Genomic DNA, 16,309 nt, shown 5'->3' on the forward strand with positions numbered 1-16,309 from the left:
TGCTTTGTTTTTCCAGCGAGAGATTACAGAATCTCCTTTAATTGCAGCAGAGAATACTTATGATGTCATTCCCATAACAATTTTTCTGGTCGTGATTACTCTTTAAAGCATCAAAAGTGCTTCACAGGGCCATAGAAATGCTCTATTCTCTTGTATTTTTCTTAGAAAGTAGATTGTTTTTAATATACAGTAATGATTCTGTCCAAAATGCTATTAAGTTAGCATTGTAGTCCTCAACTTCTAGAAAGTGAATGAGACCCCCAAATATTCCCAATTTCCTTTAATTACCTCTTCCTTGTGTAATTCCTCTAATGGGTTGACACTCTAAGGCCCATGGGCCAAATCTTGGCTCTCTTCTCTTTTTGTAAATAATGGTTTACTGGAATATAGCCACACCTATTTGTTTCCATATTGCCTATGGCTGCTTAAGTGTATGGTCCAACAAAACTAAAATATTTAACATCTGTCAGAAAAAAAAAAAAACTTAATATGTTTATTGACCTGCTTAAAACTTTTCATGAAAATTTTTATATTTCCAGCAAGCCATGGGATAATTAATCCTACTTAGAGGTGATCCAGGGTTATCCTAGAACTCTTGCTTTACTAAGGCACCCCAGGTTCCCTCTGCATTGGATGCTGCACTGTCCTTCTGTAGCCCTGTGTGCTTATATTTCCACCTCCTATAATACTGCAGTTATCTCCTTCTATGCCTATATCCTTGTCTGGAAGCACAGGAATAGCTTCATACTCTCGAAAATAGCATGGTGTCTAAACTTAACTGGTGCTCAAAGTTCATTGAATGGACAATGAAAAACATTTCCTGGTCACAATATAAAACATCATTTTTATAGATAGTGTTTATGTAAGCCTGAATAATCAAAGACTCTGAATAATCTTTCAAGTTATACAATGATTTTTTAAAAGAATTTTACCTTCATAGATATATTTCCTTTGAGTGCAGATGGAAATTAATTTATATTAAAAATGTAGTTGCCTGTGTTGACCTCACATCCAATATTAGTTCTAACTATGCTGGATATTAAAAATAAATCTCTTTGATTTGGACCAAAAAAAAAAAAAACTTTCAGGCTATCCCAATCTTATATAGGTGATTGTAAAGTAAATGAATGTTGTCTTCATTTTGTCAGTTTCTTGTAACACTTACTATGTGTCTCTGGGATTCTAGGCTGTGGTAAAATAGCAGTAAATAAGAGAGCATTTGCTCTTGTGGGTCTTACATTCTTATTCAGGTAAGTAGCAGCCCACCAAGAAAATTGCCCCTGGTAGCAAGTGCAATGGAATGAATGAAAATAGGGTAAAGTAAGAATGAGTAACCCAGTAGCATTTTGAAATGGGTGGTGATGGAATGCTGCTTTGAGAAAGTGTCGTAAGCATTGGAGTCTAAATGATAGGAACAAACAGCCAAGTGATAATCATGAAGACTTGAATTCTAGGCAAAACCCACAAAGGCTTTTAAAGCTGTGAAAGAGGCTTCAGATCTGGGAAGGAGCACAATATGTTGGAAGAAAAGAAGGAAAGTGTGGTAGATGCATGGTGTGCACGATGCAAGAGAGTGGAAGTAGAAATGGATGCTCTGGTGGCCAAGAGGCAGCAGTCAGGATGTAGCCTGTGATAAGGTGAATGCATAGGCTCTATTCTGCCCTGTTTAAGGAATCTGAGTGAAGATGGTTGATTCCAACTTCTGACTGCCAATTAGTGCCTAACATTGGTTAGGTTGTCCAGATCAACATAACACCCTGTGTAACACCAGACCCACCAACCTCCTACTAGTCCAATGCAGTCCTATGAAGATTACTTCTGTGGCCATTTCCAGGTTTAAATATCTGGTTGGGCATCCAATAGAATAGACAATGATTGCCCACAAGAACAATTGTCCTATAAGTGCCCTTAAAAGTTCTCTCTATTTTGTCAGATAAAACCAAAACAATAAAAACTGCCTGTGAAATTGAGGCTAATGTGAGAAATCTGACTGTGAAATTGAGGCTACAAGAGGGGGACAGTTTGAAAACAAATGTGGAGGTGTTTCTATGGACTGTAGTGGAGGACTGTGGGGGCCATGGTGATGAGTGTGGTGTGGTTACATGCATCTGTGATCCTATGCCCCTGAAATATATACAGTGTATGTAAGTCATACAGTGTTATGTCAGTAAAGTATTTTAATAGATAACTAGTTAATAGATAACTATTAAAGTTATCTATTTCATCTTACTTGAAAACAAGCATGTGTTTGTGTGGATTCACAGATATAGATAGATAAATAGATAACATATATATGTATATATATATACATACATACATATATATATATAGAGAGAGAGAGAGAGAGTTGTTTTTTCCCAAAGGGTTGGATTGCTGGGGATATATGTTGGGACATTGTTGCTTAAAAGAACTGATGGAAAATATTCACCTAAGTGAGAATGTGTTTAATCTGTTTAACTATTCTATAAAGTCTTGTGTGACTGTTAGTAATGTTCAGTTATTATGATAAATGTATGTGATATTTGGCCCTGCAATTGTATGTACACAAGTTAAAGCATTGGACAGATTCAACCATTTGAGTCAATTCCATAAAGATTTTGATTCATTAAACATTCGGTCAAGTCAATCCTTAGCAACAGATAAGCAAAGTGGATAGATAACAACAATTTTCATGATATTGAAAAAACCTTTCAGAAATCACTGACATTATTGAAGTTATAATAGATGCAAAGATTGTTGGATTCTACCAGTTTTCAGAGTCATTATTTAACTAAAATTCTCTTCCTTCTTCACCCAGTCCCTGCGTGCAGACATAGCCTACCATAACAATTATAGATATTATTGGAAGCTTGCAAAATTGTCATCTTGTGGTGGTTTAGAAGTCAGGGCCTAAAGGAGGGTGTAAATTAAAATGGGGGGGGGTATGGGGAAAGGTCTCTTTTAACAAAGATAAAGCAACTCAGTGGGAGTGGAGGCTGGCAATCTGCTAAAGGAAATGAAAGGAAATTCTTCATTTCTAAACGGTTCATTGACCCATGATAATAAAGCAGCCCTGCCAAAGAAGGATAATTATCTTTTTAAGTATCAGATACCCTGTGGGTGAAGGCCTCCCTTCTCTCTTGAAAAATGAACTCAAATTAAACAAATGCTCCTTTTCCTAGTTTACCATAGACATGAATTTCATGATTATGAGCAAAATTAATCAGTTTTCCCCTCTTTCTTTTTTCTACTCTCTTTTACGGAAATCGGACCCTCCCAGCTGAGCTCAGCACATTTCCCCTGGGCCCCAAGTTCTCCCCATAGTGTGATGGGTGAAAATGCTTGATATTCTGGTGAGACTAGCAATTGCAGAGTTGTGGTTTTATTATGGCCTTTAGCTGCATAGCTTCAGGCAGAAGCATGTTCTCTTAAACAAGAAAAAAAGGAAAAAAGAAAGAAACAGAAAAGAACATTAGAGCTCTCTTTTCTCCTGCTTTTCTACCTGAAAACTAAACAAAAATTAATATTTGCTGTGTGTGTGTATAATACACATGGATGATGAGTAGAAAGGCCAAAAGGAACTGAAACATTATTGATGATGTAGCACTGAATATTAATTTGCTACTAACAAATGATCAAACTTAAATCCTTTTTCTCTAGACCTTGTTTGCTCACACCACTAATGTAAATGTTGACTTGTCTAACTTGTAGAATGCATTAAGATGAATTCATTTGCATAAACAGACAATCCCTTTCTTAAATTAATGATCTACCTTCACCTGTCTTGATCATTCTGAAGAACCCTTGTATAAATTGCTTAACCAAATGGCAAATCTCTTGGTTATAAATGGAGTTTACTAGACATTTCAGCATGCCTCCATTCCTTTTAAAAATATGATAAAGCAACTACTATCATATTTTCATTGCATATTTCTCTAAAGATACATTGAAATTAAAAATTTAATCATGATGCTCTACATAGCATTCCCAGTGCCTTCTGCTGATAGAGAACACAGGCCATTAGAACAGGGATCAGGGACAGCAGTCAAATAAATCTTGTCTCTTGGCATATCTTAATAAGCACTTAAGTCTCTCTGAACAGTGAAGTCCTTTGGTCTTAGAATTTCTTCAGCACACCATATCTTCTTCTTCAAAGTATCATTGAACTTGTTCGTAAGCTCTTTAAATTCCTTGGATTTGGGTAGTTGGTAAATATTTGTTTATTAGTCTTTTAGAAGGGCCAAAGGGATTCAATTCTGGGGGTATGTACTGCATGATAAAAATGCTACCCAGAGCAAGCAGAATGTGCCTTAACAGATATGACTGCAGATGTCCTGGTGTGTCCCCTTCGGCCAGTGGAGCGTTTCAGGGACTTACGTCCTGATGAAGTGGCTGATCTGTTTCAGGCAACCCAGAGAGTCGGGATGGTGGTGGAGAAGCATTTCCAGGGGACATCTCTAACCTTTTCCATGCAGGTGAGTGTACGGATTCCAAAACAATATTTTTCTTCCTTTCATATCCTAATATTGGGCTTTCCCCTGCTTTAACCTGTGTCTCACTGGGAAGGCAACTGTAGATGCCTGTGTCTTACATAACAGCAGAAAAAGACATTACTGAAGGAGGACAGCCCTCTTGTGCCCTGGCACCAAGGTGACAATGGAATATCAGCTGATGGGATGTTGCAGTATTGTTTACGAAGCAGGCAGCATAATGGACAGTGGTTTAACAGGCAGTAAGACATTCCAAATCTTTTACTAGAATCGGGCCTGGAAAAGTCATTTTAATTCCATGTTAAATATGTTTCGAGCATGAGCTTAAATTCCCTCTATTTTCAGAGCATGAGAGGCAGGGCCTTGCCCCCAGAGGGCTCACTTTTTCGCTATCTTTAATTTAAGCCTCAGTGATTGCTTATAGGTTGGTAAGGTACATAATTGATTAAATATTCATTATCTAAATATAAATATTCATTAGAATCTATTTCCCAGTTAAGAAATGAGATCCCAGAGGTCTCCCTGGTGGTGCAGGCATTAAAGTCTCAGTGCTATCAAGCTATGACCAGCCACTGCAGCTTGAGTTCCATCCCCCGCTGGCTGGCCAGGGAGCTAACCTACTTGGCACAGCAGACCTATCCTGTCTTGCCCAATGCTCCCCTCAGCAGTGTATTTCAATAGATCTGCCTGTCCTGCTCCCCACTCTGTCTCTGGAATTCTCTCACATACCACACCTCTGGCCTCCACCCAATTCTTTTATGTAAAAAATAAATAAACAAAAAATAAATCTTTAAAAAAAAAAAAAGAAAGAAAGAAATGAGATCCCAAGTAACAGGAGATCTTTAGGCAAAGACTGAGTGCACACTTACTATTGTGGTAGAAAAAGGTCCATGGTGGATTATCTGCTGTGGAAATTGAGTAGATCAAGAGTAATATTCTATAAGCCCCTGCAGAGCTCCATGGAAAGAGATGGAATTATTAATCCATAATTAAAATCTTAGTGGCCTGAAATTTGATAACTCTTCAGTAACCCTTTGGAAAGAAATGAATTGTTTCATTGTATGAGACCTTATATTATACTTAGTGTTTTAATTTAAATTAAGATTTACTATCTGTCTTCTCTACTCCTCAGTTCCCCACCAGAGACTTTCAAAGAGGAAATGTAAAGAAATCCACTGTTTTCAGAGTATGAAAGCATTTGACTAAAAATATTTATCTGCTTCTCAAAAAAACAATTTACCACCATCTCTGTTGAATGCATTTGAATTTCATAAAATAAACTGTATGTGTTTGTGCACGCACATGCATGCGCAAGCTTGTTATGTCAGTCCATTGGACTCACCTTTAAGTAAGTGGTTAAACTTGGGCATTAAACATAAAATCAATTTTACGCTGTAAATTATGTTTCCAGAGAAAACAAATGAAGACAAGTAGGTGAAGGCATCTATCAGTGTTCAGTGAAATACTAGAAGATTCACATCCTGGGCCTCCCCTGGTGGCGCAGCAGTTGAGCGCTGGGCTGCGAAGCTGCCCGCAGCCTCTGCAGCGCAGGTTTGATACCCGGCTACCAGAGACGGTCCCAATTGGCGCGCAGACCTCTCCTGCTGCCCGCTGCTCCCCTCAGCAGTGTACTTCGTCAGTCTGCCTGTTCTGCTCCCTGCACTGGCTCTGGTGAATTCTCTCACCCTCCAGTGCTTCTGACTGTGTCCAGTGCTTGTATAAACAAACAAACAAACAAACAAACAAACAAATAAATAAATAAATAAATAAATAAATAAATAAATAAATGTTAGAGTTAGCTTATTAAAAAAAAAAAATCCACATCCTTAGAAAATGGCAGTGCTGGTTATATAAAATGATTCTCTAGAAAGTTAATTCCATAAATATAGATCTGACTTGGGCATAGCACTTTAGAATACTTTTATACATGCAGTTTTCAAACTTTAAAAAAAAAATTAACCCATAGCAAATAGTTTTTATTTCACAATCATGAATACTTCCCCCATCTCTTACACAAGTGCACATATATAAGTAAAGAAACCAAAGTTTTACAAAACAATGCTTACCCATTCTATCCACTGATAGCTTTTGTTCTGTTATCTGATTTATTTTGTTTTTAGTGTTGAGCACAACCCATTAAGTTGATTTCATTGACCCACTAATAATACAGTTCTTATTCCTGGCCACAGAAGGGCAAGAATTCACACCTCCCCCATTAGTTGGGTCATAGAGGTAGACTAACTTGCTTAAATTTGCAGAGTTCGATTAATAATTCAATTTTGGAATTTTTGATTGTAGCAATATTACTGATCCTGGTATTCCCAAACCACTAAACATTTTTTTTCTTTTTTTTTTGCTTTGTGTTGTGACTTGTAACCAGACAAGTTTGCTAATTATTAGTTTTGTTGGACTTCTAAAAACCTCGAAAAGGAACCAAGACTGGGAAAAGCCCAGCTATAGGGAACGCTCCACCTTTCTTCACAAAGGGCAGAACAGACAAGAGGACTGTTCTTAGATGCTGTTTCCGTATGGGATAGCCCATATTCTTGCTTAGATTATGTTTACAACAGACTTCCTGAGACTTAAAGTAATCATACATTAATTAAACTACATCTGATTTAAAGATAACCAAAAGGTATGATGCTTCACCTCCCCAAGTGTTTTCAGCCTTTCTTTAATGCAATTAAAACCATAGCCAAGAGAAAAGAGCATAAAAAATAGCAAGGGGGTTGGCTCACTGAATAATATATATCATTTTTATACATAACTTCTCACTCGGAGGCGGAAATGGAGAACTGGTCTGGTCCCATACATTTGAAGTCAATGTTCCCCATGAGAATACTATAAATTAACACACAATGAAATTGGATCTAAATTATTAACGGGTGATATTTCTGAATAAGCAGGAGATACCATCTATCTGTTCTCACCTTTGGTTTTTTTGTTTTTTTTTTTTCCCCCCTATATCTAGGATGGCCCAGAAGCTGGACAGACTGTGAAGGTGAGTGCTTATTATGTGCATACAAATTAATAAGGGGCAATTATGGGAACTAATAAAAAGATCACACCTAGTCATTTATAGCACATAGCTGTTTCATTATGTTATCTTCGAGGTCAGAGAGACCCTCAGCGTTGGAGTTATAAATCCTGGCATTATAAACTATGTCAAGCAATATGTTTCCCATTAGTTTACAAGACATTTACCTTTTGTGGTAAAATTGTTATTGTGTAAATGCTAAATCAGGGAGTCCTAAAACAAAAACTGGACAAAAACCTTTGTTTAAGGTAGGGTCTAGCACATAGCACATGTACCCAGGGTAGATTTGTGTTCCCATTTTCAGCCAGGACATCTTTAATTTGCCATCTGGCTCTTCTCACCGTTGAATTTTCCCTCATCATTTTTGAGTGAAGGCCTAACTGATGTGGTAGCCCCGGCTCCTCCCTTTACTCCCTCTGCTTTTCCCTGTTCTCCTCTCCACCCACACACCTACTCTTTTCCTCCCTTTGTATTTAATAGCAAAGTTTGAAACTAATGGAGTCAGTGGAGCTCAAAAATGGGTTTTTAAGTGTGCTAAAGAGGAAAGGGGGATTTATTAGGTTAGTCTCTGCTTCCCCAGAAAAGTGAAATAGAAGAATAAGATCCTGCATGAGTCTTAGGTTGGGTTTCAGCCCTCTTCATACATATGCAGATTTCTATGCAGTTAGGTCCTAAGCCTAAATCATAGAAAAGACTATTATTTCTAGTGCTAGAAATCAGGAGCAAATCAAACTGGGTGTTAATGTTATACTTGGCAAAATAAGGTTTTATGACTCTGAGACTGGCTGTGACTGGAAAAGGTAATGCATGGAACCAAACAATGCCACATAAACAGTTCTCTTTTGATCTTAGTTTGCATATGGCTTTAATGTTTAACACAGCTGCTGTGGAACTTTGTAATAGAATTTCTGGGAAGTACTTCAGAGAAACGAATGTCCTGTAGGGACTGCTACCAAATTCCTATGATAAAAGCTCGACTTCTGATTCTTCTGATTGCTCCCACACATGATGTGATAGTGACAGCTTTCCTCTACCCCACTGTTCACTCCCATTGTCAAGATTCTAAATATGTAGATACTAAGAAAGAACATATTATGAGTGGCTTGTTTGTGAAATTATTTAAATACAAAACACAAATCTTTACATCTGATTGTTGGTTTCTTTTTTTAATATTTTATTTTATATAATTCTTTCATCATTTTTCATTTTTGCACAATATATGCATTTTCATTTTGGTTATATTCCCCATACAATTGCACCCCCCCTTATTTTGAACCCAATCCTTCCTCTCCCCATATTCAAATGAAAATTGGAAAAAAACTACAGGTAAGTTAGATGCATTGTGATGTATCTATTTGAAGGATTTCTTTCGGTCACTGAAAGTAACACTGCAGATGCATGACAAGTAACACAGAAGAATGTACAAATCATATAATTTGGAAAGCACATATTCATAAATGTACATATCAAACATATCTAAGATTTATAGGACTATATAAATTAAGCTATCTCAAATTTTTGTTTCAGAATTCAGAAGGAGGCATTAAAAATATTTCCTATTCAATCAGACATAGAAAAGTGACAGAAAGTAGATTAGTAATTTCTAGACCCTAGAAGAGGGGAGTGGTGAGCAATAATAACTTAGGGTTTCTTTTTGGAGTGATGAAATGTTGTGGAATTAGGCAGTGGTGATGGTTGTGCAACACTGAACCATACATTTTAAAGTGGTACATTTCATGGTATTACAATATTTCAATCAAAATAATGAAGTAATTTTTAAAAATCTCAACAAATACCAAGTGAGGCAGGACTGAGCATGACAGTTGTAGATTCTCTGACTTCAATAATAACTAGTTTTTGATGTTCCATTTATCTGACTAAAGATTTTGTTACCTAAGGTTTGTTATCTAAGGTTTTGTTACCTTAGATGGGGACAGTAATGGAGGAATTCTTGGCATCTAGTGGTCCTACATGAACTGTTGAATTTAGCTGTTGAATTTACTCCATTAAATACATTCTTTCTTTAATAATTTAGTGGTTTTTTTCAGCAGATTATATTGTTTTAGACATCTTCCAATTATTTCCAGCCTGATCACAGAATTTCCCCAATATGAATTAGTGAGCCATTTCAAATCCTTTGTGGAATGTAAAATGACTAAAGACAGCAACCATATACACACACACAAAAACCCTCGATGATCCTAAAGTTTGGAAAACTGGCCTTTTACATCAAGCCTGCGTATCGAAATTTGTCTAATCTGTGTTTTTCAAGTGTGATTCTTATACTACCTACCTGAAAATTAATTCTGGTCTGTTTTTTTTTTTTTTTAAAGATTTATTTATTTATGTATACAAGCACTGGGTACAGTCAGGGAGGGTGAGAGAATTCACCAGAGACAGAGTGGGGAACAGAACAGGCAGACTGACGAAATACACTGCTGAGAGGAGCAGCGGGCATTCCCGGAGAGGTCTGTTGCACCATGTGGGACCCTCGCTGACGGCCAGGGATCGTTCGAACTGGTACTGCAGAGGATGCGGGCAGCTTCACAGCTCAGTGTTTAACCGCTGCGCCGCCAGGCGAGGCCCAATTCTGGTCTTAAAAAGAAGTGGATTCTCAATTTTTACTCTATATCTACTGATTTATAATCGTTGTGGGTGAGACCTGGCAATCTTCATTGTTAGCAGGCATACCACAAGATTCTATTTAGAATGTAGATATTTATCAGCCTCATTATTTTGTGGTAGAAAAAATAGTAGGTGGTTCTGGGCACATAATTTTGACCAAGGACACTAACCTCGTAGTAGCAGCCCCTCCAGGAAGAAAAGCAGCAGCTTCCATCTTCAGCTGTTTGGTTATGACAACTACAATTCAAGAGTGAGCCCTTAAGTTTCACACAGTTGCACATTTCCAAGCCATATTTGACATACATAATGAGGATAGTACAGTGATGGTTCTTTTCATCTTCGTTCTGTGTCTGACTTTTGGTATTCTGCCTGCTGCCTAGGTTATATACTGTCTTTTATCTCATGTTGCTATTGTTAGTGACAGTGCACCACTGAGTTAGCCTCTTGACCAGGTTGCCACTTAGGGGTATCTGTTTCAATGGATTTAAATTCTCCTTTACAAAAATGAGGGTAGCCTTGATTACTCAGCAAGGCATTTGTAGCAGGAAAGGGAAAATTCAGAGTAAAAAAGTGACTACTTCTTTCTCTACTGATGGTTAACTTTTTTTGGAGTTTAAAAGTAACAGAGTGCTGCTTTCTACAAGGTGATTATTGCAGCAGTTTGGACATCCTTCAGACTTGAAAAACAATCTCTTTCTTCTAGTCTTATATCACCATATGCATCTACATTGCACATTTGCATGTATAGCCATATATTACTATATTACCAGTTTACCCTAACCCTCCTGCTCCCCATTTGAAGTATCTCTCCTAAACCCTTTACTCCATAGCCTGTTGCTTTTTTAGATTTCCTTTAAGGTAGGCTTCATTGTCTTTTATTTGTTTGTGCATTTATTTTTTTCCTATTCCTATGTTGTTTTAGGACTTACATTTAGCCATTGATTGCTATGTCTCTCTTGATTTATATATGGAGGAGAACGCAGATAATCATGTAATATATGTGGCAAAACAAAGCTCACTTCAGTTAACATGAATCAGCACCATGATAGGCACTTGTATTCCAATGTACAGCCAGAGATCTGAGTTTCCTGGAATCTCTGTTAAAAATCTTTCAAATTTCAGATGTCACTGACAAAAATCAGAGCTCCTCTGAATCAAGTTCACAAACCATATCCCCAAGCATTATTCCAACTAGCCATATCATTAAGGCATTGTTCATTCCTTAAAAGGTAGTAAAGCTAGTTATCTTTTGGAACAACATATACATACATCTTTGAGTGCGAGGGTGTTTTAGATATATTAAAGAGAGCTTTATGGCTGGCAGGTAATCTAGAATATCACAAGAACTATTTATAGAAGAGGCTTATTTACACCTTTCTATGTTTTACAGTGCTTGAATCTTCTACTAAGATATTTATTTTTTAAGAGCAGTGGGAAGTGTCTCTTAATAACTATTGAGATATTAGCAAATATTTTTCAGAATATTGTGGAAAAGACAAGAAAAGGGATTATTTAATGAAGTATGATTTGAACATGAGAAAGAGAGAGAGATTCTAGTATTCACTGAAGACTTCCTATGGTCTAAGACCAGATTTTCCATATGAAGATTTCGTAATCTTTCAGACTCATGACTATAGCATGTTTTAGGTCTTATTCAAGCCCAGTGGGTAATACATTTTGTATTCCAGATATTAACTGTACTAACTTACTAGCTTTTTGACTTTGGGCCAGCCCTTAACTTCTCTGACCATCCATTTCCTCATTTTTTCAAATAGGAGAAGCTGTATCTGTAGTACTGAGTGATGCTAATGGTGAGGAGAAACTGCCATGAATAGATTGTCCGGTCCACCACACACTGTCCCTGGGGCCTTAAGCATGTTTCTTAATTTCAATCTTAATTTTAGTTTTCTCATTTGTAAAACATGTTCTAGTTGGACATCAGAAGAATGTAACTGGCACTGGGATTATTTTGCAGCCCTGGCGAGTTCACTTAAGGATTGTGCACTGAATTCTCTCATTTTTCATTTCCTGTCCTTTAGCTTACATTCTTGAGACAACTCCATTCTGTTAATATGATATGTGTTACTTAAATACCTAGCTTGAATAAAAAATGTAGATGCAGGGCCTCCCCTGGTGGCACAGCAGTTGAGCAGTGGGCTGCTAGGCTGCCCGCAGCCTCTGCAGTGCCAATTTGTTCCCCCACCCACCAGCAAGGGTCCCACATGGCACACAGACCTCTCCTGCCATGCCCGCTGCTCCCCTCAGCAGTATATTTCGTCAGTCTGCCTGTTCTATTCCCTGCTCTGGGTCTGGTGAATTTTCTCACTCTCCCGCACTTCTGACTATACCCAGTGCTTGCATAAATAAATAAATAAATAAATAAACAAACAAACAAACAAATAAATAAATAAATATTAAAAAAATTTTAAAAAATGTAGATGCAACCTGCTAAAAAGTGATCACTTGAACATTTAGAAATATCTGCCTTGTTAATGGGGAGGAGGAAATATTTCTACTCTGAGGTTTTTAGCAATTTTTGTATCCCTAAGTGCTAAGAACAACTCATTGTTCTGAGCCTACAGTGTAACTTCACATTACTTGAAGCACAGAACAGAAACCTGCCTATCCCCTATGCTGATTCAGCCGTTCTGATGTGGGTCCCAGGATTCTGCATTTTAGGAGACACCAAAAGTGATTCTCATGTGTACTGCATCCAGCACAAAGCAAACAAGTGACAAAAAGATGTGGATGGATCTCCACATACTGCTTGTTTTCAACTCAAATGAATTCCTAATATACGGTGTGCATAGAAAGGGGAAAGTCACATCTTGAAGATGAAAATTATTTTACTTGACTTTTATTTATTATTTCCATCTGGAAAGAAATTTCAAGAGCACTATAATTTGCCAAAGAACTTTTATCCTTTGATTAAAGCCATGATAAAGAGTGCCTTGCCTATGTTTATACCTAATGCATATATTTACCGCTGGAAGAATTAGTATCTTCAGGATGCAGTAGCTTTTATCTTTTGGAATTGCCTTACAATTTGTATCTCTGCTCTCAAAATGAATCCAATTTGCCTGAGTTCAATAAACCAAAAGCAATTTTAGTTTGGGAGTACAAGTGGGAGTGGATACAGCCAAGCCTATCCTTCCCCTCTGGTAGGCACATGTCTCTAACTCTCCTTTCCCCTAATGGTTATTTAGGGGAAACAAACTTCCTGGTCTCTGGTCTCTAGCCATTTGATGAGACCAGGAGTCTGCCTGTCTCTGTGGACCTTTCCTGACTAAACACTCAATTCCTCATCTAAATAAGAAGGGAATCATTTGGGATTTTACATTTCTAATTGGTTTTTTTTTAAGATTTATTTATTTATGCATACAAGAGCTGGGGTACAGGCCAGAGGTGCGGGGAGTGAGAGGATTCACCAGAGACAGAGTGGGAAACAGAACAGGTAAACTGAAACACACTGCTGAGGGGAGCAGCGGGCGAGACAGGAGAGGTCTGCTACGCCATGTGGGTAGCTCCCTGGCAGGCCAGAGATCGAATTCCTGCTGCAGAGGCTGTGGATAGCTTCATAGTGCTGTGCTTAAGCCCTTGCATCACCAGGGAGGCCCCTAATTAGTTAATTTTGACTTGCATGATGCCATTTGGGCCAAAGCACTGAAGGAAACATTAACCACGCTTCCTTGTATTCCTATTCCGTTTTCCCCCCCTGTTCTCTTTAATTGGGTTATGTTAGCTCGATGGGATGATGAGATTGTAGAAGTGGAGTAAGAGTGGAGGGGAAATGTTATTAGGTCTAAAACATACTGAAAAAGAGGGGAGACTGATGAAAAGGCAGGACTCTAAAAGGAAAAGACCTATTTTCAGTCCTAGAGCTCTTGCCTATGAATGGTATAAAAGTAGAAGTCAAATTTTGCTAGTCCCAGCATCCTTTTACAAATTTATAAGATGGAGATCTCAGTGGTACCCAGCCTTCTTAAGGTGTTTTGAAGACAAAATGATTAAATATATATAAATATCTTTAAAATAGCACCTAGCATATGAGAACATCTCAATGAATATTTGCTATAGTTTTATAATTTTCACTTATTCCTCACAACCCTTAAAATATTTGAAACTTGGAGAAAACAAAATTTAGAGAGAGTAAAGTGACTTATCTAAAATATCTAATTGACAAAGAGTAGAACTTGGATTCAAACACAGATCTGCCCCAAAACCCATGTCCATTATATCTTGCAGTCACTGTTCCTAAAATCACCTTGTACCCTGTAAGCAAAGACATAGATGCACAAGGGGAAGTTTTAGCATCCTCTATACATATTAATTTGAATTATTTTGCTCTGCTTCAAATGTTGGTTTCCACCTAAAAATACCCAGATGACTCTCCCTGTTTAACTTTAGTATATAAAAAGCAGGTTAACTAATTTAAATGTTGCCTTATTGCTGTATGTCATTTTATAGCAGAATTATATGTTTTAGAGTTTAATATTTCATTAGTGATACTAAGCAAATTCCTTCAGTAATTGGAGGCTCTGACATACAGTAAAGTGAGTATTTGGCTGTTAAGTTTATTTTGTGGTGTGTAACACAGAAATGTGGCAAATATTGCAGATATATTTTTAATGTTTTACAGGTTTTAGTAGAATATCTTTTACACTTGATGGCCAAAGATTGGGGGTTTTATTTAGTTACTATTAAATCAAATATCCTTTGAAAGGCAAAGTGCTTTAGGAACCTAAAATGCTACATAAACTTACAGCATTATTCATACCTCTGTCGATGAAGTAAGGGGAGTTTTTCACTGCTGTCATTTAGCTATGGAATACTAGGTGCTCAGTAGGTAATCAAAGAAGGTCTTATTCGCGTTTATGATTGTACTACCTTTTGTATATTTCAGGCCTAGAATTTATGTGTAAAATTCTCTAACTCCATATAACCAGTTCGCTCTAAGAAGTAAAATCTAAATTATTGGCTTGAATGAAACATCAATGCTGTTATTTAAAAAGGTAAAATAAATTCAGCCTAATTAATCATATGAAAATGATCCATTGATTATAGAAGTAGCCAGTCTCAATGGATAACCATTAGTTATAGTTACTACATACACCTAAAATACAGAATGGGGAGTGAAAGACCATTTAAAAAAAAATGTGCCTTGGTTGAAATTGGACATTTCAACTGAAGTAGATCCCGATGATGTTACCTTTGCTTCAGGGGTTATTAACAATAGAAATAATAAAATTCAAAAGCAGGTTACTTATGGACTATGTACATAAGTTTTTAAGATGCAGTTTTATATGTTGCTGGGGAAAAATGGACACAGGTAGGAGTGAGATTTCCCCCAAAGTAAAGATAGTAAGAGGAAGGGACATACCCAGGCAACTTGAACTCCATAAATAATGTTTTAAATTGGATAATGTGTACTTGGCTTTTCATCATAGTGTTGATAGTATCATGTACTATTGTAAAGATATTTTAAAAGAAGAATATGTAGCTATTGCTAAGATTTTTCTTTCACAGAGGTCCTATCAGAAGAATTTTCCATTTAGAAATTATTTTTCATTATCTTTAGCATATATCTAGTTCTCACATCTCCTATGTTCAAATTTCTCATGATCAGTTACATAAAATAGATTTTTGGAAAGCCAATGGTTGATTCTAATGGTTACCCAGATTTCGGAAATGTTTATTTGTTTATACAAATGCATTTGATTCTAAGTCTAGATGACCTGAACTTGATTTTCATCTCAAATTATTCAATCCTTTTCAGGGCCTCCACTTGCCTTTTATGCCAAAGTCATTAATAAAGTAATTCTCAGGACCCAAAAGCAGCTGGAAAAGCAAGAATTTGAAGTCTGAGCCTGGGTCAGAGAGAAACCATTTTAATGAGTAATAGCATGGCAACCTGCAGAGCCACAGACATGAAAGAATTAGAATAATGACCTTCCTAATGATATTTGAGTGAAAAGTATTGGGTTGGGGAGAATCTGTAATGGCCCTCCAGCCAAATTAGTAAGAAATTCCTCCTCCCCACCCCTCTTCTACTTGAATTATGCCCCCCCCACCCCTTGTCTACTTGAATTATGTTAGTGCTGGGAAAAGGTGATTTTGAAATCTTAACTTCACATGTCATGAGGCATCAGTCCTACACCTGTAGTCTCATAGCAGATAC

The 16,309-nt window shown here is 37.1% G+C and overlaps 1 protein-coding gene across 2 annotated transcripts in view; it reads left to right on the forward strand.

The window, feature by feature from the left end:
- FHIT (fragile histidine triad diadenosine triphosphatase) overlaps positions 1 to 16,309 on the forward strand; it is a gene marked incomplete at both ends in the record, with an annotated part of 715,021 nt that overhangs the window by 474,937 nt on the left and 223,775 nt on the right. For both annotated transcript variants that reach the window (XM_084247901.1, XM_084247900.1), the window contains 2 exons: positions 4,309 to 4,454; positions 7,441 to 7,470. In XM_084247901.1, the coding sequence (XP_084104027.1) occupies positions 4,309 to 4,454; positions 7,441 to 7,470 (176 nt within the window). The remainder of the gene's footprint in view (positions 1 to 4,308; positions 4,455 to 7,440; positions 7,471 to 16,309) is intronic.

This window comes from Talpa europaea (genome assembly GCF_964194135.1).
Source record: "Talpa europaea genome assembly, chromosome: 11".
NCBI classification, from domain to species: domain Eukaryota; kingdom Metazoa; phylum Chordata; class Mammalia; order Eulipotyphla; family Talpidae; genus Talpa; species Talpa europaea.